This window comes from Zosterops lateralis, assembly GCF_965231275.1.
Source record: "Zosterops lateralis genome assembly, chromosome: 12".
Lineage (NCBI taxonomy): Eukaryota > Metazoa > Chordata > Aves > Passeriformes > Zosteropidae > Zosterops > Zosterops lateralis.
Genome location: NC_139772.1, coordinates 2,478,981 through 2,504,024, shown reverse-complemented (window position 1 = coordinate 2,504,024; position 25,044 = coordinate 2,478,981). Strand labels below are relative to the sequence as shown.

The window sequence follows — 25,044 nt, the reverse complement described above, 5'->3', positions numbered from 1 at the left end:
TTACCACTTAACCACATGATCTTTCTGCAGAGTTGTAGGCAATTAAAACCGGGGTGATTATGTGGATTATGCAAATCGGCTGGAGCCAGAGCGAATAAAATTGGAGATTAGAGTTTCACGCAGGCTGGATCTTGCACGGGGCAGGTCCTGGAGGGGCAGGGGCAGGGCAGGGGGGTTGCAGGGAGGGCCAGGGGGCTGCAGGCAGGGTGGGGAGCCAGCACTCAGCCAAGGGAAGGGGCTGCAGGACACAGTTGGGAAGTGCCAGGACAAGGTGAGCAGATGCCTCGTGCCACCCCCCTGCAGCATTGGGGCCACAGCCAAAAAACTGCCCCCATCATGGGGTGGGTGCCCACAGGGGACCCCCACTGCTGGTGGGTGACTCTGCTGGCACCAGGGACTCCCCAGCATCCACCCCAGCTGAGCTGCACCCCAAAAAGCAGAGAGGGTTCCACAGTGCAGCCCTCATCCCTTACCCCACCCATGGGGCAGCTCATGCCAGGCTTCAGGGGCAATTAACAACAGGTACTAATAGCAGGTATTAATAACAAGTACTAATAACGGGCATTAATAACGGGCATTAATAAGGAGCATTAATAACACTGCCTGGCAGATTACGCCGCCCGCCCAGCTCGATATGAGATTTATGGACGGCGTGGAGTCCGGAAATACAGGAGTATTAATGGTAATTCCTCGTGTCCTAGCAAAGGTCACAGGCAATCTCCATCAATCCCGCTGCAGAGCCAAGGGTCTGGGCTGGATGGGGGAGTCCAGGCAGGATGGGGGTCCCCCCAGCAGTTTGTGGTGGTGCAGATGGCCCAGCACGGGCCAGAGCAAAGGTTTTACCTCGGGATAAGAAATTATCCCTGGCAAACAGCGAATTTGCTGTGTGGATTTTCATTTTCCCAACACCAGCGCCATCTGCTCCCGATTGGTGCCCCACGTCCTTTGAGCTTTGAGCCACGAGATGTTGTGGAGGTCTTGGGAAGACCTTGGATTTCTCCAAGCCTGGGAGCACCTGCAGTGTCACCAGGGCCACCCTGATGGGTGTTTCCCTTTTCAAAGAGCCCCACAAAAAAATGAGGAAGGTTTGAAGGAGCAGAGATGTCCCTGGAGCCAGACTCTGCTGGGGATGCAAACACACTGCCAGCACTGGTGGGACAGATCCAGCACATTCCTCATTGCAAGGAAGATCAACCAAAACCCCAGCAAGGGGAGCAGACCCCTCTTCTCTTCCCACGCCGGGATTTAGGGTGATTAATCCCAGTGATCCCCTGTGCCAGTGCTGGGAAGGCCAGCCCGTGCCCCCACGAGCAGCATCTTCCCTTTTCGCCTACAGTAATCCTCAGCCTTTCGAGCAAATTATTAAAATTCACTTATATTTAATCTGCCTGCTGGAATTAATTGAATTTTTACGCTTGGCAAATGTCAGTGGGTGCACGCTGCCTCCCAACGGGGACCCGGCTGCAGGTGCAGCGGGCACAGCCCGTGGCTCTCACCACTCCCCAGGGATAAATCCCACCCTGGAGCAGGGGATGGGGCACCCACAGGCCCCACTGGCAAGGACAGAGGGATGCCAGGATGCCAGCAGCCTCCCAGCTCTGCAGGAATGCTCAGTGACACCAGCCACACATCCCCAAAACCTCCCCAAATCCCATGGGATTCCCACTGTGGCAGCTTTGGAGAGGACACATGAGCCCCTCTCCCCATTTCCCACACCCATGGAGGAGATGCCAGCGCCCTGCCTGGCATTGTGGTCACCCTCCGGGTGATGAGAGCCTTCCTCCCCTCCCCATCCTCCTCGAGAATTGCCAAAGCATTTAATTTGCCCGCTGGGAAGGCCGAGGGAAAAGCGCCTCTATTTTGCCGGTAATAAGCCCTCCAGACAAAGGCGGGATGAGCCATTCAGCGCCGGGAAGGGGGAAGAGTCCAGCCCCGCTCCGGAGCGGTGCCAGGGCCTCGGGAAAAACACAGATTCCCTCCTCATCGCGGGGAGCCAGCACTGGGACACACACACAGGACGGGACAGTCACCCCAGGATGACCCCGGGGTGATCCCGAGTTCCAGGATGGGCGGTGGGATGGGACACTCCAAAGTGATCCCAAATCCCAACCCCAAGTGGCCTCACTCGCTGTTACCCCCAGGAACAGCCCCCATTCCCTGCTGGGGGATGCTCCTCTCCCCACCCACCGGGATGATGGAGAAGTTCAGGGTCGGGTTTGGAGTTCACGGTCAGCAGGAGCCACAGGGGGACCCCCAGAGCCCCGGCGGGCAACTTCCAAACTTGACTGGCGCTTGGCCCCCTCCACCGCCCGCCCGGGATTATCATAAATTAAGACGTAATTACTCCATGGAAATTTACAGCACAAAGCTGCGGCGCTAACAAGTGTGTTTGGCGGCACCGGGGGGAGATACAAAGCGCTATTGTCTGGCAGGCGCCAAAAAAGCTGCTCTGCCCCCAAACCCGCACATCACCCCGGACAGGGATGAGGGTGGGGATGGCGATGGAGCCACAGCAACCTGGGGAATAAGGTTTGGTTTGACACGGAGCTCCAAAAAAAGGGTCCCAGCAGGGAGGGGTTGGATGGAGGCTGCCCACAGGGTGATGGGTGCCCCTCCAGGCTCTGCTCGCCAACAAAGACATCTCCTTTATTCCCTTAAATAACTCTTATCTCCCAGCCATGGGTGCTGCACCCAGCAAAACCCCCCCTCTCTAACTCCAACTCCAGCACACACAGGGTTAAAACTAAACCCCCTGGGGACCTGGAAAGGGAGGGGGGACACACACATGGGGACCAATGCCAGCTCTGGCGTGTGTGTCCCCCCTCCCGGTGCTGCCACATTCCCCCAGCTGTCACACGCATTAAAAAATAATAATAATCATCAACGTGGCAAAAAAAAAAAAAAAAAAAAAAAAAAAAAAAAAAAACCACAACAGCCCAACAACCGAACTCAACAAAACAGTGCGAAAAAAAAAAAAAATTCAGGCGGCTAAAACAAATCCAGCAATAAAGGAGCTGGGATCCTCGGGAAAGCTGGCTGTGCAATTAAGCAGTTTTCTGCTGTACGCCGATAATCACCTAATTATACTATTAATGACAGTTCAACCTGCTCGGAAATAAAAGGACATTCTTCCATAACAGGATGCCAGCTGTTTGTTACAGATGTCAAACATCTTTAAAGCATTATTATTAAAAGAAGGGGGGAAGGAGGAAGCTTGGGGATGCTGAAGCACAGCCGTCTTTCCCCCTCAAAGCATCTTCCAAGGGATGAGGGGCGGGGGGCGTTTGGAGTGCCACCCCCACTTGGAATAATCTATTAGAGGGGTTTGTTGTTTTTTTGGGTTTTTTTTTAATTTTCGGCGGGGGTCGATGTTTGGAGCCATAAATCCCCCACGTCGGTGCTGGCGGCGAGAGGCGCCTGGGTTTAATTAAGCGCGGCGTTCGGGAAATAAAAGTTAAAAATCAGTCATAAAATGAAGAGGGAGGGGATGCTCCTGCTGCCAGGCTCGGGGCAGGGCTCTCTCTCCCCCCTCCCCTCTCCCCGGCGGTGCCTGGAGCGCGGTGCCCGCACACGTGCCAAGGAGCGTCCCGGCAGGTGCCACCAGCCGCTGCCAAGGCCAGGGAAAAGGGGGGGACACGCCGGAGAGAAAAGCAGCACCTGCTCCTCTCCCCCCTCCCCTTTTCAAAGGGTTGTGTTTTGGAGGTGTGGAGGTGAGCGGTGCACGCTGCGCCCCTCGGGGATTTGGAGGGTGGGATGGGTGTCCCCAAATCGCCAGGTGAATTCTCCATCTCTCCCCCAGTTATTCCTGGGGGGCTGCAGGGTGTCCCCCTGCCGTGGGGTGATGCCCACCCATCCACCCACCCAGACACCCGGCTGTGCACCCTGTCCTATATAGCCACCGCCAAATCTGCCTGTAAAACCATCAGGAACCAGGTTTAGCCTGGGAATAAAGAGATTAAAGAGAGGAGGGGAGGGAGGTGAGAAAGGAAGGAGGAAGGAAAAAGGGGGTGTCTGGGAATAATTCACCCCCCTCCCGGCTGTGTGGTCACTGATATCCCGGGTGCCTGCAGGGCCGTGGGGTGAGCAGGATGGCTGAAGAAAGGCAGAGGATTTTGGGGGTGCCCGCCCACCCACTCAGAGTTGGGGGGCTGTGATGGAGCCCCCTCCCCAGGCCGGGACCCCCTGGCCCTTTGGCACACGCTGGGCTGGCACGGGCCCCACTCGCCAGACAGGATCCAGCAGGAAAAAACCATCTGGGAAGCGTCCCCCCCTCCTTCCCCAGCTCCGAGCAATGCCCCCAGTCCCCCCCTTCCCCTGGCTTCCCTCTCCCCCCCTCCCCTCCTCAAACCATCACGGGGAAGCTGGAAAGTGGTTGACATGGTTGCCATGGCGACCGAATTTAGGACTGGCGAGAGGAGGAGGAGGAGGAGGAAGGTGGTGGGGTGGGCAAGGGAGGAAGGCAGGAGGACTTCCCGGCACCCCAACAGGGCTTGGAACCCCCCAGCATCACCCGGCCCCCCTTCAGCACCCCACCACCACCTCCTCCTGCATCCCCTAAACCCCACACCCGGCGAGGATGAGGAAGGGTATCCCCAGCCCAGCCAAAAGTGGGGCTCAGCCCCGAGCACCCCAAAGGCAGCCCGGGGGCGACTGTGCCCGCCCAGCGCTGCCGAGAGCCGCCGGTGAGTCACAGCCCGCGCCGGCGGCACCCGCCGAGCGGGTGTTTACACGGCATCACCCAGCTCCTTCCATCTGCTTTGATCCAGGGGCTAAATATTCCCGGCCCCGGAATAAAAATAGGAACCATTTGGGAAGGTCCTGAGTCAGCAGCATCCGCTGCCGGCACTCAGCGCCATCCTCCCCGGCACGCTGGGGGAGCCCCAGGGCCCCGAGGCACCTGGGGGGATTTGCCGGATTTGGGGACACTCACAGGGAGGGGGAGCCCTAAAAAGGCTGTGTGTGTATCCAGGTGTCACCCTTGTGGCTGCTGGAGCAAACAGCCAGGCCCTCCGGGGATGCTCTGTGTCCCCAAGGGAGGGTGGTGTCACCAAGGGACGCTGACACCGGTCAGAGGGTGACAACTGCACCCATGTTATCTCAGGGGAGATCAGCCTGAGCAGGGTTCCCATATGGAGCAGCAGGGAGTGGGGTCCCTGCCCTGTCCCCGGGCTCTCAGGGATGACTGATGGCAGGTCCCCACAGTGCCCCGTGTCCCTCTGCAGGTCCCCACAGTGCCCGGTGTCCCTCTGCAGGTCCCCACAGTGCCCCGTGTCCCCCTGCACCGGCTGAGCCCCGTGGCACAAATCCAGCCTCAGGACCAGAGGCACACAGGGGACACTGGCACTGGTGACCTCAGGGATAAAAGGGGACAGAAGCATCAGTGACCAGAGAGACAGAGGTGACAGGAGCATCGGTGAGGTGACCAGAGGGACGGATAAAAGGGGGACAGAAGCATCAGTGACAACAGGGACAGAAGCTTCAGCGACCACAGGGACACAGAGAACAGGAGCATCAGTACCAAGAGGGGACAGCAGCATTGGTGACCAGAGGGGACACAGATGAGCCGCCTGGATCCTGGGCCAGCCAAGCTCGGGGACAAACCACCGAGGAGCGTGTGACACGGGCCACGGCCAGGCGGTCCCCGAGGCGGTGACAGTCCCCAGCAGGACTCGCGCCGCTGAGTCACCGCCACCAGCCCCGCGCCGCTGAAACCCCCGCCTGCCCAGGGCGGGGAGAAGGTTCCCGGCTCCATCTGCTCCCACCCGACCCGGCCCAGCGGCATCTCCCAACGCCCGGCAGCTGCCGCCAGCGATCCCGCTGCGTGCCAGCGCCTCCAGCATCCTTCCCCCTAATTGCTTTAAACCTCGCAGCCTGACACTTCCATGTTCCTCTCCGGCTCGCTTTTCTCCTCCGATTTTATTATTCCCCCCTCCTCCGAGGCGCTGGGGGAGCCGGCCGGAGCAGGGTTTTCCAGGGAGCAGGAATTAAGCGCATCAGCCACAAAGGCAAAACCAGAAGTTTCACGCAACAGGAGCCGCCGCCGGGAACCCCGGCTCGACCGGCGCGTGCTAAATATGGAATTTAAGGGGGGAAAAAAGCCAACCCCAAACCCGTCTCCCTGCACCTGCAGCTCTCAGAGGAGTCCCCATTGCAAGGGATGGCTCCGAGGCCGGGCAGGAATCACCCAGAGCTGCTGCAGGAGGTGGAGAAGAGTGAGGAGCAGACAAGGGGATGGTTTGGGGGGAACATGGGGAGCAGGACCCCCACAGCCCACAGGAGGAGGGCGCAGGGTGGGAGAGCTCAGGAAAAGCAGGTCACACATGTCCCCACTGTGGCACAGCGCTGGCAGGGGATGTCACAGCACAACCCCTCCCAAAGTGGGGGGACCCCCAACTCAACCCCAACTCAACGCCCTTCCCGGCTCGGCTTCGTGCACTGGGCTGGCTCCGGTGAGAAGGGCCACATGCCAAAACCATTTCCTGAACCAAACAACCACCGGTGGGGGAATGGCCACGCGTGGGCCCCGAGCCCCGGACAGGGCCCTGCCGCTGCTCCCCAACTCTGGGAGAGCACCCTGAGTGCACAGCCCCGAAAGCGCCTCGAGTTCACGGCCGGGGCTCCCAGCCCGAGGCTGCATCCGGAGGCTGCACCGCGAGTGTGAACCCCGAGAGCACCCCGAGATCACGGCCTGAGCTCTCAGCCCCAGTGTGCCGAGCTACACCCCAAACACGCACCCTGAGCCAGAGCACCTCCAGCTCCCACCCTCAAAGCCCCCTGAGAACACTCACCCTGAGCACACTGAGTACCCCCCAAACCTCAGAGATGCTCCCCAAACCCCCCCCCGGGGGGGATCCCCCTCCCTCCCCGGCTGCTGCGGGGGCTGGGGTGGCACAGCAAACTTTGGTGCCCCAAATCCCCGTGCCCTGGCAGTGATGAGACTGGCACCCCAAAACACAGCCCAGCATCCCACATTTCCCCCCATCCCGCCTCTCCTCGGGGAGAGGGAGAAACCCCCAGGGTGAGGGAGTGGCAGCAGGAGGAGAGAGGGGGGATCCAGCACCCCAAAACACTGCAGAGCCTTGCCAAGGCTCTCTGTTCCCCCCTCTCCCCTTTTTCCCCGACCCCAAAACCTTTTATAAGGCGCTGGAAGAAAGTAAGTTCACCCCCAAATCGCCCTTGGCTGCCGCTGGCTGGGGGAGGACAAAGGGGAGTCCCCGGGTTGGGGGGGACCCCGGGGGGAGACCCCGGAGTGGGGGGAGAGGGAGTGCAGAGGGTTGGCAACAGCATCGCTCGGTGCCTTACCTGGTAAGTAATAGAGAGGTGGTTTCAACCCAAACATGATTTATGTTACAGTTCCATTGCAGCCAGGGGAAAAAAAAAATAATTAAAAAATAAAAATAAAAGAGCCAACGTGAGGAGGATGTGTCAGGAAGCAAGAAAAAAAAAAAAAAAAAAAAAAAAGAAGAAGAAAAAAAAAAGAAAAAACCCCAAAAATTAGCACCAAGCCACACGGAGGGGGTTGGAAAAATAAACCAGAGGCGAAAAAATACGGTGGAGCGGGGAGGAGGAGGAGAAGGAGGAGAAGGAGGAGGAGGAGGAGGAGGAGGAGGAGCGGGGGGGAATCAAGTGCGTGGGGGGGAGGAGGAAAAATAAAAATTGAAATAGCAGCGAGCCCAGGGCGCCGGCGGAGGGTGGCGGTGGCGGCTGTCACCGGCGGGGCCGGGGCAGGAGCCTTCCCGGGGGGTTTTCCTGCCGCTGAGCCCCCCCCAGCCGCCAACCAACCGCAGGGCACACAAAAAACCGGCGACAACGACGAGGAGGAGGAGAAGGAGGAGGAGGAGGATGATGATAAAGAGGCGGTGGGACCCTCGGCGGCGGGGAAAGCACCCCCTGAGCAGCGCACTGGGGTCCCCACCACGCTGGGGAGGGGGCTGGGGGGGTGGGGGTGACCCACTCGTGGGTGTGCGATGTCCGTCTGTCCGTCTGTCTGTCTGTCTGTCCGGCCGGATGGAAAGCCCCGTCTCCGCGGGCGAGAGAGAGAGAGAGAGACAGAGAGAGGCAGGCGGCAGACTTGCCCTCCTCGATCAATTTTCATGCAAGAATCATTATCGGTAAATTGGAAATCTGGCTCCTTGACAGCAGATTTGTCTCCCCTAATGACGGGGAGCGGGGCAGGAGGGCGGCCCGGCAGCTGCTCGCCCCAGCGCCCTCCGCCCACCGCCCGCGTCCCCCCGGGCTCCAGCCTTTGGCCCCGGCGCTTTTCGGGGGAGGGGGTGAACCCCCGGGGCGCCCCGAGGAGCGGCCTCATTCCCCTTCACCCCCCCTGCTCCTCCTCCTCGCCTACAGACGGAATAATTTTAATTTTTTTTTTTTTTTCTTTCTTGCCTTTTTTTTCTGTTTTCAAACAGCTGCCGATGCGGCGGGCGGCGGTTGGGGGGGGGGAGAGAGAGATAGAAATGTAAAATAAAAATAGGAAACCAACCTTCCCCCCCCACACACACACACCCCCAAGTCGCTTCAGGAGGGAAAATTAGGAAATAAAACAATAAATAACCCAACTTTCCTGCCTGCCGGGAGCTGCCTGCTGCTTCACAAAAGGCAAGGCGAGCAAAGCCGCCTGCCCCAACCCCAGCGAGGGGGGTCGGGGGTGAACTCCTGCTGCCACCCCCCCAAAAAAAATAAAAAAAAAAAATAAAAAATCCCCTCTGAGCCCCTAAATCCCCCCCATGCCGGCCTCGCCGGGCGTCGGGGGCTGTAATGAGCCGCCCGATAGGATCTCCCCCATCCCCTCTCCGCTGATGCATTAGCAGATCCGGGAAGACATGCTCGCAGGCAAATAGGGCTAATAAATGCTATTACGGGAGCGCGAGGGAGGCTGGAGATCCTGGCTGCACCATAGTAACGAGGGCCCGGCTTAATTTGCTTTAAGCAAACGATCAGCCAAAGGCGGGGTGGAGAAAGGAGGGGACGGGTTGGAGAAAGGGGTGGGAGGGGAGGGGAGGGGAGGGGGGGGAGAGTCGCTGGCTCCAGGCACGCACGGGCGCGCCGCCGCGGGGACGCGCATCCCGCGGGAGCGCGCTTTCTCACGGGAGCGCGCCCCCCTCCCCCGAGGAGTGTTACAGGCGCTCCTGACCTCCCCCCACCCTCCTCCTCCTCCTCCTCCTCCCAGCGCGCCCCCGCCCAGCTCCGTCCTTCTCTTCCCAAACTGGTTTTAACACCAAAGTTCACCGGGGCGACGTGTGATATCTCGCCCCTGCAAGAGAAGCCACATCCTGTATGATAATGACCAGCCCTTCCAACAGCTTAAAGATACAGAGGCCATTCCCAGGCGCCTGCCGCCTGCCCCCGCCTGCCCCCGCGCGTGGGGACAGGGGGCACGGGGTCACGGTGTCACCCCAAACCCATCTATCCGTTCCCAGGTGGCCCCTGCCTGCACTGGGTGTGGGGACAGAGGGGCACGGGGGTCACAGGGCAACCCCAAATCTGTCCAGCCATTCCCAGGAGGCCCCTGTCTGCTCTGGGTGTGGGGACAGAAGGGCATGGGGGTCACAGGGCAACCCCAAATCCATCCAGCCATTCACAAGAGGCTACTGCCTGCACTGGGTTTGGGGATGGAGGGGCATGGGGGTCACGGTGTCACCCCAAATCCATCCAGCCATTCCCAGGTGGCCACTGGCTGCACTGGGTGTGAGGATGGGGGGACATGGGGGTCACAGTGTCACCCCAAATCCGTCCACCCATTCCAAGGTGCCCACTGCCTGCCCCACCTTCACCAGAGCATGGGCACAAGGGGGTCACAGCGTCACCCCAAATCCATCCAGCCCCATGGCTGGGCATGGATGGTTGGAGGGGGTTTGTGAGAGGTCCTCTGGTTGCAAATGTGCACGCTTGCACGAGTGCACACACACAGGTGTCCCTGCACTCCCACCCTGCCAGCCGTGCTCCCCAAAATCCCACCCAGCAGAGACAGAGCCTGTGCAAACCTGCACCCCCCTCCTCCTCCTCCCCCCCTCCCCCGTTAAATATTGCTTTCCCGATTCCAGGTCGGGGGATTATTATTATGTCTTCTCTTCCTTCCTAACCTACATCTGTCAAGATCGGCGCTGGGAGTATTTCTGGCCCGTCCCCTGAGTCATTGTCGTTCCCTCCCTGGCAGCTCCCCTGTGTCACCGGGCCCCGTGGGGTGCTGCTCCCACCCTTGGGGTGCTGCTGCCACCCTGGGGTGCTGCTCCCCCGTGTCCCCCCACCCTGGCCAAACCCTCCCTTCACACCTCGCTATAATGTCACACACCTGGGGGTGCCCCATACCCAATGTGTAGCTCAATAGGGACCCCTTCACCCCACGCTGGGAGAGCTTTGGAGTCACCACATCACTCAACTCCCACCCAATTCCCACCCGGCTGGGCAGAGGGGTTGGATTTGCTGGGTTCAGGCAAGCACTGGGGGACCCCTCCCCTGCTTTCCTCCCCCCCCACGGCAGGAGCCGTAAAAATTAATTTGCAAACATGTCATTACACAATAGCTGTGCAGGCAATAAACCTGTAATTACAGGCGGCTGGGGGAGCGGGCAGGCAGGGAGGGGAGGGGAGGGAGGGCAGACCTGCCTGCCAGCTCCGGTTTTGGGGTTTCACCCCCCTTCTCCCCCAGTCCCCCCCTCCCTTCTCCCCGCTGCCTTTATTCATTATGCAAACGAGAATTGCTTCACTCCTGGAAGTTGGGCTCCACTTCAAAGGGGCGCCCTGCCTGTGCTCCCTTCCCCGCCCTGCCTCCCAAAACCCCAACACCCCAAAACCAGGAGCACCCGTTGCTTGGGCCGGGCGTGGGGAAACCGAGGAACAGCGGCTGGTGGGGGCAGCCCCGTTGGGAAACCCTTTGCGACATCATCCCAACCGAATTATCCGCCACCCTGAGCTGTCCCCCCCTTGCTTCTTGCAGGAGACCACCCCTGCCTCAGTTTACCCACTTACCACCCCTCTGGAGCCAGGGGACACTGGGGCACCAGAGCCACCCGCCCGGCCACCCAGCAGCCGGCTGGGCCACGCCGCGCCTCGCCTCACCCTTCGTTAGCGGGAGAGCCTGACGAGCCTGACCCACTTCCCCGAGCGCCGGGAGGATTAATTGGTTCCTTTGCTCGCGCGAAGCCGCCGGGAGCTGGGGCAGGTGCCAGGCGGGATTAGCAAAGCATGAGAGCGCAGCTTGCGGGGCCCGGCCCTGCCCACGCCGCACGGACAGCCCCGCATGGCCACAGGGACACCCGGCCATGGGGATGCTCGGCCTCCCCAAAGGTCTCCCCTTGGGGTCAGAGTAGGATGAGGCCCTGATGGGGACATCCATCCAAGCCCTGTGGACATCCATCCAAGCTGTGACCCCCAATGGGATGCCCAACATCCAATGGCATGCCCAATCCCCAATTGGGTGCCCAAACCCCAAAGGATGCCCACTTTAGGGAAACTAAGGCACAGACTCCACCACATTCCCTGCAAGCATCCAGCAATAGGGACACAGGTTCAAGAGGAGCAGGCGGTCGCCTCCCATCGTAAATAAGCAGCTCAGCGATGATTTCCTGCTCTTGTTGACCTTTGACTATGCAGAATAAAGACATAAATCCATATTTTAAACCCATCTGAGCGGCAGCCAGGCCCACAAAGCCATTTACAGCCTGCGATTTGGACGGGGCAGTGAGCAGGAAAGCGATGGTTTCTCGAGGTGACATTCCCCAGGAGGGAAATGAAGTGTTTTATTTGCAGATATATAGGGCACGGTCGTTCCTCCGCTTCCCCTTCCCTCCGCCCTCGGCTCATAAATAAAACATACGGCCGTGTAACCGGCTAATTACGGGAGGATGGCAAAACCCTGCCGGTCGCTGGGAAAAGAAATCAGCTTTTTAATCAGCCCACTTTCCTCCCCATCTCACTTGAGGAGAAACGGGCATTTCGGGTGCCGGGATGGAGCCGAGACTCTTGGGCGGCTCCTGGGCTCCTCCTGGGGCTGTGCACCCCAATCCCTCGGGGCAGGTTTGGGGTGTTGCTTTGGATTGGGAGGGGTTCAAGCAGCTTCTGGTGTTTTGTTGTTTTTTTCTTTTTTTTTTCCCCCGGCTGGGAAAAGGATGTCTTTGAAAAGTCTAATTGTTCCTTACACATTAGATACATTAATGAGGTCTCTGATCAAGCGGCTGGCTCTCCGGCAAGGAGGCTTCAAGTAGCAATTTTCCATTTGTGTTTCAAATTTTAATGAATGTTCCTGTCTCCGGCTGCGATGCGCGGTGATAATCCGAACGGCTCGGGTCAGCGCCGGAGCAGGGGCTGCCGCACGGGAGGGCTTGTACAAGGGTTTGATTTCTTCGGGGAATAGTTCATACAAAAAATGGTAATGGCAGAAGACAGTCTTCCTTCCCCCCCGGTTGCCAGAGCCCAAGAGCTACAAATCAGAGGGTTATTATTTCTTTCCGATGTCCCTAAAGTATCCTATATCTTTAGCGGGAGAGTAAAGTTCAGGCCTGATAAGATTGCGGCGCTGCCTGAGACGCGCTTTTTGCCTTTCCTCCCGCCTTGTTTTTTTTCTTCCCTCCACTTCCATCTCCCTCTATCCCTGAGGAGGCCAGTGGAGCATCCCCAGGGCCACCAGCCCACCCCAGGGCCCTCCCAGTGCCTCACATCCAAGGGCCGGATCCGGAACCCACCCGGCCAGGACAAGATTTGTATAACCTTGTTTTGGCATGCCTGCCATTAACTTAATTTAACATCCATATTGCCGCTACTTAATTAAATAGATGAACTCATTTTACATTTGCAAGTCTTAATTCATCCTGAACAAAATTGGCCATGTTTCGTTCTTTCTACGCTACCAGCTCCCCGGAACAAATGACTGCCTTTTGTAGTTAACTGCTAGTACAGGTTAAAAGCTAATTAGCAGCCCGGGTTGGGTGTTAACTTCCTTATTTATCACCCGGCGCCACTCGGTGTGCGAGGGGGCGCAGGGCTGGCACTTCCAGCTTCCTGCGTGGGCCCTGGTCCCGCAGGGTTGGGGCAGTGGGGCTGGATGTGTGCAGGATCCACCATATGCAGCATCATGGGGCTTTAGGGCCTGACCATGGGGCTCCTGATGCACAGAACGCTCAGTGCAGGGGGCCTGATGTGTGGGATACGTGGGGTTTGGTGTCTGGTGCATGGGGGTCAGCTCATGGTGCTCAGCACATGTTGGATGCATCATTTTCAGTGTGTGTTGCTTGATATGGCTGCGCCATAGAAGGTTCAGCACACCGAGCCCATGAGTGACGTGGCACATGGGACACGATGCACCACACGTGGCTCATCGTGGATGGTGCACAGGGTTTGACACTCGATGCACATGGGCCTTGTCACAGTGGTGGCTCAGTGCATCACACAGCGCCCAAACACCCAAACATCTCCCTGGAGAGCACCCCTTCACCTCACCAAGCCACTGTGGCCTCTGCCATGGCCAGCACAACCTCCCTGGAGGTATCTGGGGAGAGGCCCCAAAGCAAGCACCACCCTGGCTTTCCAAGCAGGCTGCTCTGGGGGTGCTCACACCACTCCAGGTGATGCCTGGAGGCTGCTGAGCCTCACCACATCCCACCCACACACCCTCCGTGTGGCACTGGCTGTGGTGGGGGGCACAGCAGGGCCAGGGGACACAGGGGACCCTGCCAGCAGGGTGGCCGGGCTGTGCTGAGCCTGGCAGGAAGCCGCTCCAGGAAGGCTCATCTGGTTTGACTAACAAATCGCTAACTGCTTCCCCCGAGGCAGGTGGAAGGAAACAAGCTCCGTGGCTGTAAACAACCACCCCAGCCCCCTGCTTCCCACCCACGGCCCCTCACAGCCCTCCCCAAACGCTGGCCAGGAGCAGGTTGAGGCAGAAAACACTTGTGCAACGCTCCCATCACGTTCTGATGCAAGGACAGGGCCCCCTCAGCTCCTTGCCCAGAGCCCAGGGACGCTGGCACCCCGGGCAGGGCGTGGGGTGACACAGAGCTTGCACCAGCCCAGGCTGGCCCTGCAGGACAACACCTCCCTGGTGCCTGCCATGACATCCCAGCTGCTGCTGTGACTCAAAGGGACGAGCCGAGGTGGTGGCACGGGGCAGCCAGGAGCAAACTCACCACGCTGGTGACACTGCTGTCCCTCTGCCAGCACCAGCCATTGCAGGGGACCCCAAAGAGCAGCGTGCCCAGGGGAGGTGACCACTGGTGACAGCAGCTGCCAGCACCAGCCATTGCAGGGGGACCCCAAAGAGCAGCGTGCCCAGGGGAGGTGACCACTGGTGACAGCAGCTGCCACCACCGGTGATGTCCAGCCCCGCTAACGGGGCCGTGCCAGAGGTGGCGTGGGGACGAAGTGTCGGGAGGGGACTGATAGGCATCTCCCCGGCTTTTGTAAACCGATCTGCCCCACCTGCCTGAAATAACAGCGAGGGGAGGCAGCTCTGGTTACCGGCAGTGCCGGGGGCCGGCTGGGTGCCAGCGCCCTTGGCCCAGGGCCAGGGCAGCTCTGCGGGCACCGAGCGGGGACCCCCGGCTTCCCCCCAGTGCCGCGGGCACCGCACGGAGCTGCTCGTCCCGCTCCCCGGCGTCCCCAACCCCGCCCGCTCCTCCCCGCCCGGTATTTCAGGTCTGGCACCCAAGCCGGCGCCTTTAGGAGCCAGCGGTCCCCGCAGGGACATCACCCCTGCCCCGGGCCACCGCTGTGGGGATGACACCAGCCACGCCGCGTAGGAGCAGGAATAATTCTCCGGGTTATCCCCAGCGGTTTGGGCTGCTTGGCACAGAAAGGGACAGGAGCCACCGTGGCCAAAAAAGCCAAGGCTGGTGGCTGGATGCAGCGCCTTTGGGAGGAGGGATAAGCGCTCCCAGGTCCCCTCGCTCCCCCCAGGACCCCATCCCAAATCCCTGCCATCAGCAGAAGCGGAGGAGCGGGGCCGAACGGAGCGAGGGTGATAGATAACAGCCCTCTGTGCCGGCGAGATAAATAGCCCCAGCAGCGCCAAGCTGTACTCGGCCAGAAGCTAATAGGGGCTGTCAGGGCGGTTTAGAGGAGCAGAGCATCGTTTCGGGGCCCGGCTGGGAGGACGCCGAGGGGAAGTGACAAGGAAGCTGAGCAGAAAGCGACAGGCAGTACACAAAGAGCATGTCCTCTGTAAGTGGTGATAAACCTTGGAAAAAAAAAAGAAAAGCTAAATCAGTTGTTTAGCCGATGTACCACATGCTGACAGGGCAAATGTGAAGGCTTTTATGGCCACATGGGTTTTCATTTGCAGTTATTCATAGCGGAGCCGGGCGCTTTATCTCACTTTACATTATGTGCAACCACAATGCAGACACTTGCACCGCAACGCATTGCCTCCCTGGAAAATATTAATATGTAAATGTCAGGCTCAGAGGGCAGCGAGGGAACGGCAGGCAGGGAGCAGGCCGGGAGATAAAACCTGCCCTGGAAGGGAGGGGGGCGAGCAGGACCCCCCAGCCCGCACCCTGGGGTGTGCAGGAAGGGGGAGGCACAGCTGGGATGGAGCATGCAGAGAGGAGCTTGGGGGGTGTGTGTGGGGCACACGTGTGTGCACCATGCACAGCCTCACCTGAGAGGGATGTGTGTGTGTGTGAGCACAAACACCTGTGCACAACATCCCTCAGCAGAGAGCAATGTATTTCTGTGTGTGCACTCACACACCTGTGCACAACACCCCTCAGCAGAGAGCAATGTTATTTCTGTGTGTGCACTCACACACCTGTGCACAACATCCCTCAGCAAAGAGCAATGTATTTCTGTGTGTGCACTCACACACCTGTGCACAACATCCCTCAGCAAAGAGCAATGTATTTCTGTGTGTGCACTCACACACGTGTGCACAACATCCCTCAGCAAAGAGCAATGTATTTCTGTGTGCACTCACACACGTGTGCACAACATCCCTCAGCAAAGAGCAGTGTATTTCCGTGTGTGCACTCACACACCTGTGCACAACATCCCTCAGCAAAGAGCAATGTATTTCCGTGTGTGCACTCACACACCTGTGCACAACACCCCTCAGCAGAGAGCAATGTATTTCTGTGTGTGCACTCACACACCTGTGCACAACACCCCTCAGCAAAGAGCAATGTATTTCGGTGTGTGCACTCACACACGTGTGCACAACATCCCTCAGCAGAGAGCAATGTATTTCTGTGTGTGCAGTCACACACCTGTGCACAACATCCCTCAGCAAAGAGCAATGTATTTCTGTGTGTGCACTCACACACCTGTGCACAACATCCCTCAGCAAAGAGCAATGTATTTCTGTGTGTGCACTCACACACCTGTGCACAACACCCCTCAGCAAAGAGCAATGTATTTCTGTGTGTGCACTCACACACCTGTGTACAACACCCCACTTTGCAGCACAGGATGTCACCTCTGCAGGAGGACAGACAGCCTCGGTGGTGACCTGCCAGGTGTCACAATCCATGGACAACCCCCACCAACTCCACACCACTCACCCTGTGGAGCCGTGCCCACCATGAGGGATGTGTGGGGAGGCTGTGGGCCACCAGGCCAGGCTGGGAGGTGGCCCTGGCCAGGCAGAGAGCGCCGGCGCGGCGTGCCAGCGCCTGCACAGCCCCGGCGGGCAGCGCTCCAGCCATGCCTGCTGTTCCCGGGCTCCGTTCCTCTCCAAGAGCCTCCAGCCCCGGGGTAGTGCCAGACTGACAGCCTGGAGGCTATTTATTCGCAGGCAGAGGCAGCGGGAGCTGCTGGCGGATGCAGCCGCCTTTGTCCTACAGGGAAGTTTGCTCCCTGCCTCCCGCCTGCCCCTCATCTCCACGGGTTTTCCACCTCCACGCCCCGATGCACCATCCAAACGCAGGGAGGCATCTGGGGGAGTTCCCAGCCCGGGGTTCCCAGCTCTGATGCCCACTGTGCCATGGCAGGACTCACCACAAGGCCCTGGCACACAGGGACACAGCGAGGCAGCTGCCACAGTCTCCCTGCCCCAGCAGCCCTCAGCATCACCCAGTCAGGCCAAGGTGCTGGAGGCAGCACCCTAAAGGTGGTGGGGTAGGAGGAGAGTGGGCACCCACCTACCCACCCTTGGGCTTTGCTCCTCAGCACGGTGCCTGCTGGGGTGGGGGGCACCTCGGAAACATGGCCCCCTCAGCCGTTACCAGGAGAGTCGCTGGCAGCCGGCGCTGGCACGGGGACAAGCCTGGGAGGGAGGTGGCCCCCCAGCACCTCGGGGAAGGGAACAATCCCTGGGCATTTCTTTTTTGGCAGGCCCCGGGTGCCCCCCCCTCCGCACCCCCCGTCCTCCTCCCGCGCCCGGGCGCGGGGACACAATTAAATCAGTGTTCTGCTAACAATCTGCCGGCTAATAAGACATTTTCCTCCCTCTCCCTCCTCCCCCCCACTCCACCCCAATCCGTGTGTGATGGGAGCGCTTTGATATGAGAGTGGACTCTAATGGGTTCGGTGTAAGGGAGCCTTAATTTATTACGTGCCTGTAATTGATGTTTGTATAAAGTAGCTCTTACAGCTCCTCAGAGCGGGAGATGAAAAGCAATCAGTCAGCCATTTGCCTCCAAAGGAAGGAGAGAGGAGAAGACAGACAGCGAGAAAGAACCAGACATACTCATCAAGCCTGGAGAAAAACCCAGAAAAGAGGGAACAAACAAAATCACCCCCGCGCAGCCTCACCAGCGGCTCTGGCACCGCTGGGTATCACCGCCAGCATCCCTGGGTACCACCACCAGCATCTCTGGATATCACTGCCAGCATCCCTGGGTATCAGCATCAACATCCTTGGGTAGCGCTGCCAGCATCCTTGGGTGCCACTGCCAACACCCTTGGGTATTACTGCAATTATCTCTGGGTACTGCTGGCAGCATCCCTGGGTACCAACACCAGCATCCCTGGGCACTGCTGGCAGTCCCTGACTGCCACCAACAGCATCCCTGGGTACCACTGCCAGCATCCCTGGGTACCACCAACAGCATCTCTGGGTACCACCACCAGCATCCCTGGGTACCACCGCCAGCATCCCTGGGTACCACCAACAGCATCTCTGGGTACCACCAACAGCATCCCTGGGTACCAGCTGCCACAACCCCAGATACCTCACCACCCCAGCATTCCCAGGGCTGGATCCTGGTGGGAATGGCAGGGGCAGGAGCCTGGTGGAGCTGTGCAGGGCAGGATGAGGCCCCCCCTGAGCCGGCCAGGGCTGATTAGGCTGCAGCAGCCGGTGCTGAGCTGCTCTAATGACGGCGGGCGCTGGGGAGTCACGTGCTGCCCAGCGCCGGCTGGGGAGCCGTACGTCACCGGCCCCGGCAAAAAATCGGTGCTAAATTGAATCAATCCATCTTGGAAATGGCTCTTGTCAGCCGGTGTCAGGGAGAGCGTCTGCAGGAGAGGGATCAGGCGGGGGCAGGCCGGCGAGGGCCAGGCGGGCGGCACCGCTGCCGCGGCACTGCCGGGTGTCTCCTGACCCCCACATGTGTTGGATATGGGGGGTCCTCCTGCTGGCTGTCGAGAGGGGCAGAGCAGGATGGGATCTTCATCCATCCAGCAGAGAAAGCAGAGTCTGGAGTAGACTGCATGCCTCAGTTTCCCACACTCTGGGGCAGCTCCATGCTCTGCCACATGCTGTGGGCAGCTCCACATCAGGTAAAAGCCTGGAGGGTTGGAGACCCACCCCCTCCAGTGCCCACGTGAACCCCAAGGCTGTGCCCAGGGCAGAGTGTGCCAAGCTGGGAAGGACGATTCCACACCAGGGAGACAAAGACACCGGCACTTGACACAAATATAGATGGATCCTCGGAGCACAGACCCCGCAGCCTGGCAAATTAAAACGTAGCACGAAAGGGGGGACGGAAACAGCCCCGGTGATTGATTTTCCATCCAGACATTCAAACCAACCGAATATGTCACCCAGACAAGCCCTCGGAAAGCGGCGGCAAGCCCAGATTTATCCTCTGCTTGGACCGGAGACCATCAATCCCTATCCAAGCCTGGGAAATGGCTTCATGCCCCTGCCTTCCCATCACGGTGCCCATCCCATTGCCGGGCCAGCAGGTGGGATGGGCACCACCATGGGAAGATGGGGCGCAGGAGCCATCGCCACGCCAGGAAAGAGGATCCAAGCACAGGGACACACACCCAGGCTGCTAACGAAGGCAATTAGAGGGGAAAGCATCCCTCGCACCGCTTCTCCTAATTAAGAATCATCCAATTCCCCAACCCGCCTGTTCCCCGGCTCCGGTACAGCCTGTTATTTACCTGCAGCTAATAGGTTGGGCACAGCTAATGATAGTCTTGTATCAAATGGCTGGATCTTGGCTTCTGACAGCTTTAAAGACCCGTCTCGGGGACACGAGGGTTTCTAATTACGGGGTTCGTCACGGGAAGGCTGGGTTCAACGCCAGTCACTCTCCCCGGGTGACATTTCTGCCCGGATTGGAAATCTAAACACAGCCCAGCCAGTTAAGGTTAAAAATACGGCGCTTGACAAGACAAGGGATCATAATTTGGGTCACCGCCGGGTTTAATTAATTGGAATGGAGCAATCAAAGCACAGCGTGCGGTAATTACAGCCCCGGTTGGGGCAGGGCTGGGGGAGGCGGGTGAAGGGACGGGGGGGATGCTCCCCACCGTGGGGACGGGCAGGGAGGCATCGCCCTCACCCCGGGGTGCAGGCAGGCATCGCGTGCAAGGAGCAGGCAGGGCAGGCAGGGAAGACGCGAAGGAAGCGGGCTGGGAGCTTCCAAGCACGCCATTCCCAGCGGATCACACGCCAGCCCCGCAGGAATCCCGGCCAGGAACCCAGCAAAGCGGGTTCCATCCCCAGTGTCCCCATCCCCACAGTGCCCCACGGCCTCAGCCCAGGCTCCCAGGCACCACCGCGGGGCCGCACCGAGTGATTTATTTTCACCAATTACCGGGGCACTTTTCCCTTCGCCAGGACCACGCTTAATTGATTGGAACCTATTGAAAACAAATTAACCAGCACCGGGGCGCAGGGTCCTGTTTATGGCTCCTCTGTGGGGCAGCGGGGAGGACACATGAGTGGCTCTGACACGTGGGTGATGCACAGTGGGATTGGGGCAGGAAGGTGGGACAACCCAAATATCCCCTTAAATATCCTAAATATCCCCAGCGCTGCTCTCTGGTGTCTCTGCGATGCTTAATGCTGATGTGCAAGGGGAAACTGAGGCACAGAGCAGCATGGAGCTCACATCCTGACATATCCTTGCTGGGAAGGCTCTCCATGGCATGGACAGGACCGAAATGTTCCTCCCCACCCCAGCGCCCCGGAGGAGGGATGCTCACAACGGTGACCCCATTAAGCCAACCCAGCTAGCATTAATTTGACCCCATCCGCCGCGCGCTAATCAGCTGTAACCGTGGCACCCAGCTCAATCCAAATTGATTTACCGAGGCTGGAAATGGATACAAATGTGATTAAAGGCTTTTTATTTTCCATAGGTCCTCTCTAAAATGATTTAAATCAATTGCTACGTGCAGGGTCCTCTTCCTCCTCCTTGGCCGACCCCGCGGCGCCGCGCTGTCGGATGGATTGAGGGGGGTTGGAATAACACCCCACTTCCCACATCTGCTCCACAAAACCCACCCATGGGAGAGCAGCACCCCGATTTCCCCCCGCTGACCCACCCACACCCCTGGCTGGACCCCTCACATCCTCCATGGGCGGGATGCCGGCGCGCCGGGCGGCCCTGGCGAGCGATCAAAGCCCATTAGGCTGAGCGCCGATGCGCGCCCGTTGTTCGTCAATTATTCAAACAATAATTGCACCCTTATTTAAAGTCTAGTCTTGCGTGCTCGGCACTGCAGGCTGCCAAGGCCCACGTTAGATTTACACCCCCGGCGCGCTCCCGCCGCCAATTAATTAAGCAAACACATTCCTCCGCACGCTCTCAGGTGTGCAACCTGCCCGGTTCAGGTTCAGCCCGGCAGCACTGACACGTCCCCACCTGGGCAAGGGGTCACAGCCCCTGGGGGGCCCTGTCAGGGCTCTCTGGTTTTAGGATTTCCCTAAGGATGGCTGCTCTCACCCTGCTGCAAAGCTGATTAAAGATTACAGTCCCCTCATGTGCTTCCCCTCAAATTTTCCCAAATTTGGGGAAAAAAAAAAAAAAAAAAGCAAGGAGGAGGGGGTTGACACCAACATCTATTGTTAGGGGCCCCCCTTGCCCCCAGCAGTCCCTAACAAGGGGGGAGGCTGGGAGTGACAGTCACCAAGAGGTCAATTCATTCATCTGGCCATGTTATTACAAGTCCAAATTTATTGTCACCGGGCCACATTAGCGCTGGCACGGAGGACGCGAGGTTGCACCCCTACTGAATAAGCAGATAAATGAAAGACATCTGGAGAGCAGAATGAAGGGGCAGATTATTAATGCTGAAATTTAGAAGCCAAGGTCTAAGCCACGAATCCATCAGCGCAACCAGTTATGTCCAATAAATTAGGAGAGATAAGGATTGAAGGATGGTATATTAAAGGCAACATTCATTTCTGAACTGGCACAAGGGCTCGCAGGCATCCTGCCTCTGCAGGGTTAACCCTTGCTGGGCAGGGATGTGGAATGGGGGACGTGACAGAGCTGGGGAGGCCGATGGTCCCTGCACAGAGCCCACCCTGCCAGCAGCTGCCTGATTTGGGGTTGTCACCAGTGCTCACAAGGGGGTGTGAAGGAGGGTGCACCACAGTGGGATGGGCACGATGATGGAGGTGCAAGGTGACAATGGAGAGGCTGGCACAGGAGCACAGGGCATCCCATAACCACTGGGCAGGGGGCACAGAGGTCTCCAGCCTTTCCTGCAGCTGATCCATCCTCCCCAATTAAGGGGAGGGTCTGCGTGGCTCCTCACAGCACCTGTGACCTCCATCCCTGGGCTGGGGTTCAGCTGGCCCTGGCAGTTCTTTGGGGACTCATTGCCATGGGCGACAGGCAAGGACTGAGGGGACAGAGCCTGTCCGGCCACCCCAGCCCCAGGCAGGACAGCTGTGACCAGGAATTGTCCCCTTATTCCTCCTCTGGCTGCCTCCCACCCACAGCCCCCATCCCACCCCACTCCACCCCACCACAGCAGCATGTCCTGGTTGTGCCTGCCTCAGCTTTCCTAATGGCATCACAACAGGATGGCAGGACCTGGCTACCTGAGAACACTTTGGTCCCTATCCTGATGTGAGGCTGCAGCCTGGCACCTCCAGGACACGTTTTTTCCTGGGGAAAGCAAGGGGACACAGCAGGCCAGGGACCCGTGACCTCCTCAGTGACACAGCCCTGGGGACGAGTGAGCACCAACATGTCATGATGCCTGGGAGGGGAAAAAAATCAGGATTTTTTGCTCCCAAGCACACAGTTTGGCTGGGTGACTGCTCAGCAGTGAGGCCACCCACCTGTGTCTCCCCTTGGCACCCCACAAATAGGTGGGATGAGGAGAGATGTGCTAAGATGGGGAGATGATGGCCAAACAGGGGGTTCCCTGATGCTGCTGGTCCCTCCTGGCAGAGCAGCAAAGGGATGCAGGGCAGGAAGGCACACAGGGCCCCCAGCACTGCCCTGGCCCCCATAGCACCAACTGAGCCCCGTGCCCAGCCCCAAGCCCTCCCAGCACCCACAGAGCCTCCCCAGTACCCCCCAGCAGTTTTGGCCTTCCCAGTGCCCCTGCCAGTTCCAACATCTCTCCCCCTTCCCACTGTGGCTCCCGGAGCAAATTTCAACCAAGCCTCATCTGGCATCTGAGGGATTTGGGATTTGTTTAAGCCCTTTTCACCCGCCGGACTTTAATCGGCGCGTTTGCCTGACCTCCAGCCCCGGTGCAACCCCGGCCGTGCCGGCGGTGCCTCCTGAGGGTCCCGGCTCGGGGCGATTCCCAGCGCCAAAGCCCGGGGCTGCCCCCAGGATAGCTGGGATTAGCTATCAAATAACTTTGCATTTAAACCCTTTTTAACAGGGCTGGAGGTCGGGAGGGTGAGGGCAGAGGTTAAGCCTGGCCGCGGCCGGGCGCTGACCCCGCAGCCGGGGATGCTGGAGAGGGGACGAGGCGGCACGCGGGGCCAGGGGGTGTGGGACCCTCGCCCTGGCCATGCCACCCACCCACTGCCCCTGTACGATGAGGCCAGGGAGGGGGACGGCTTGTGGGGACCTCACAGTGGGGTGTCCCCACAGGAGAGATGTCCCCACAGCTCCCAGCCTCACCACCCTTGTCACTTACTGAGGCTCTGCAGCAAAGACGACCAGCTCTTCATCTCCAGCATGGTGGGGGTCCCGTGTCCCCCTCCCCAGGCTGGTGTTCAGGCTGCTGGGGGGGCCCAGGACCTGTTCCACACCCCGGCAGTGGGAGGCACAGCCCCGGCGCTGAGCCGCCGGCGGGTGACAGCAACCATTTTATTCCCTTTTAACTCTGCCTGCGTGGCTCCAGCGCGCTCATCCTCCCCCTCCCCGCCGCCCAGGCTGGTCCTGAGCTGGGGAGCTTTGCTTTTTTTCCCTCCCTTCCCTCCTCCTCCCTCCTTGCACTTGATAGCAGCCTTGTCAAGACCGCCGAGCTGTGCTGACCCCTGCCCTGGTGCTGCTAATTAAGGCGGCACAGTGACAGCCCCAGTGCCTCGCCAGCGCGCCACGGCACCGCTGCCTCTAATTGGAGATGCTTTTGAGTTCTTAAAAACCACCCAGTTGGGGCTGGGGGTCCTGGAGGGGGTCCTGCACCCATGCCAGGGGGTGGTGCTGCAGGGGGATGCAGCGCCCAGCCTGTACCCATCAGCATTCTGGATATTGGGATCCTAGAAATTATTGAGGAGCTGATGCAAAATTGGATAAAAAGACCCTGAAGTCAGGAGGGAAGTGGGACTGGGGTGGATGAAGGCGAGCAATTTCCTCAGGAACGTCCCCTGCATGAGGGGCACCTCGTGCTGGGGCCTCCCGAGGTATTTTTGGATGGTGAGGAGCGAGGGAAGCGGGCATGGCAGGGAGCCAGGACACGGGGCTGTATCTCCCTGCGGCAGAGCAGGGGCTGGCAGGGGTATCAGCCGGGACACCTGGCTCCTGTCCCTGTCCCTACCCCTCTGCTGAGACCCTGAGCACCCTGGGGAGCCCCAGCATGGCTGGGGGAGCTGGAAGGGGCACTCCAGCACCCACCCAGCCCAGGGGCCGTGTCCCCTGAGCCGTGCCAGCAGCCTGACAGATCCATTGTGTCGTGACAGACGAGCTGTTTTATCGCGGCCAGGGAGCCAGCGCCAGCCGTCAGGCTGACCCCGCCGGCGGGCTGAGGAGAAACAGAAGAGGGCTTGTATCATCCAGGGGGTCAGAGGGCACGGAGACAGCCGGCTCCCCCCTGCTCTCCCAAATTCCTGGCATGCACGCCCGGGCAGGCAGCTGCGTGCGGCCCCTGAGCTGCAGGTGGGGAGCTGGCAGGGTGTGGGGACAGACAGACACCCCCTCTAAGCACCCCCAGACCCTGTACTGCCAGCCCAGCCTCTCCTTGTCATCCCTGTGACATGGGGACTGTGCCCTGAAACAGTGTCCCCAAGCTGTCGTGTCCTGTAGCAGCCCTGAACTGGTGTCTCCAGTCTGTCCTGTGCCATCCCTGAAATGCTGTCCCCATCTGCCCCATCCCAATGCAGAAGGTGCCACCACAGGGGGACACAGATGGACAAGGACACTCACAACCATTGCTGTGATTCCCAAGCCAAACCAGTGACCAGGGGGTAACTGCTTTTCCCAGGCCACCCCAAAATCTAGTGTCACCTCCATGTCAGGGCTGTAGTGGGACAGGCAGGGTGGGATAATGATTGCAGCCATGACTCACATGGAATTAACTGGAAATCACACCTCCAAGGCTGGAGCTATGTCCCAGGACAATGACATGGGGATGTTTAGTAGGACCCCACTCTCTGCTCCCAGCAGCAGGAGTTTTGGACAAGGACTAGCAATGCTGTCCTCCCCTAAAACTGTCCCCAAGGCTCACATCCCTGTGGGATCACTGAGCTGACAACCCTGGCATCAGGCATGGCCAAGCTGTGGGGGCCTGATAGTGCCAA

The 25,044-nt window shown here is 59.3% G+C and overlaps 1 protein-coding gene across 5 annotated transcripts in view; it reads right to left on the bottom strand.

Moving 5' to 3' along the window:
* GSE1 (Gse1 coiled-coil protein) overlaps positions 1 to 25,044 on the bottom strand; it is a 102,178-nt gene that overhangs the window by 21,903 nt on the left and 55,231 nt on the right. Inside the window, exon 1 of one of the 5 annotated variants that reach the window (XM_083869966.1) lies at positions 7,303 to 7,837. The exons of the other annotated variants lie outside the window; for them this stretch is intronic. Coding sequence (XP_083726092.1) covers positions 7,303 to 7,339 — 37 coding nt within the window. The 5' untranslated portion in view covers positions 7,340 to 7,837. Of the gene's footprint in view, positions 1 to 7,302; positions 7,838 to 25,044 lie in introns of those variants that run through there. 5 annotated transcript variants of the gene reach the window in all.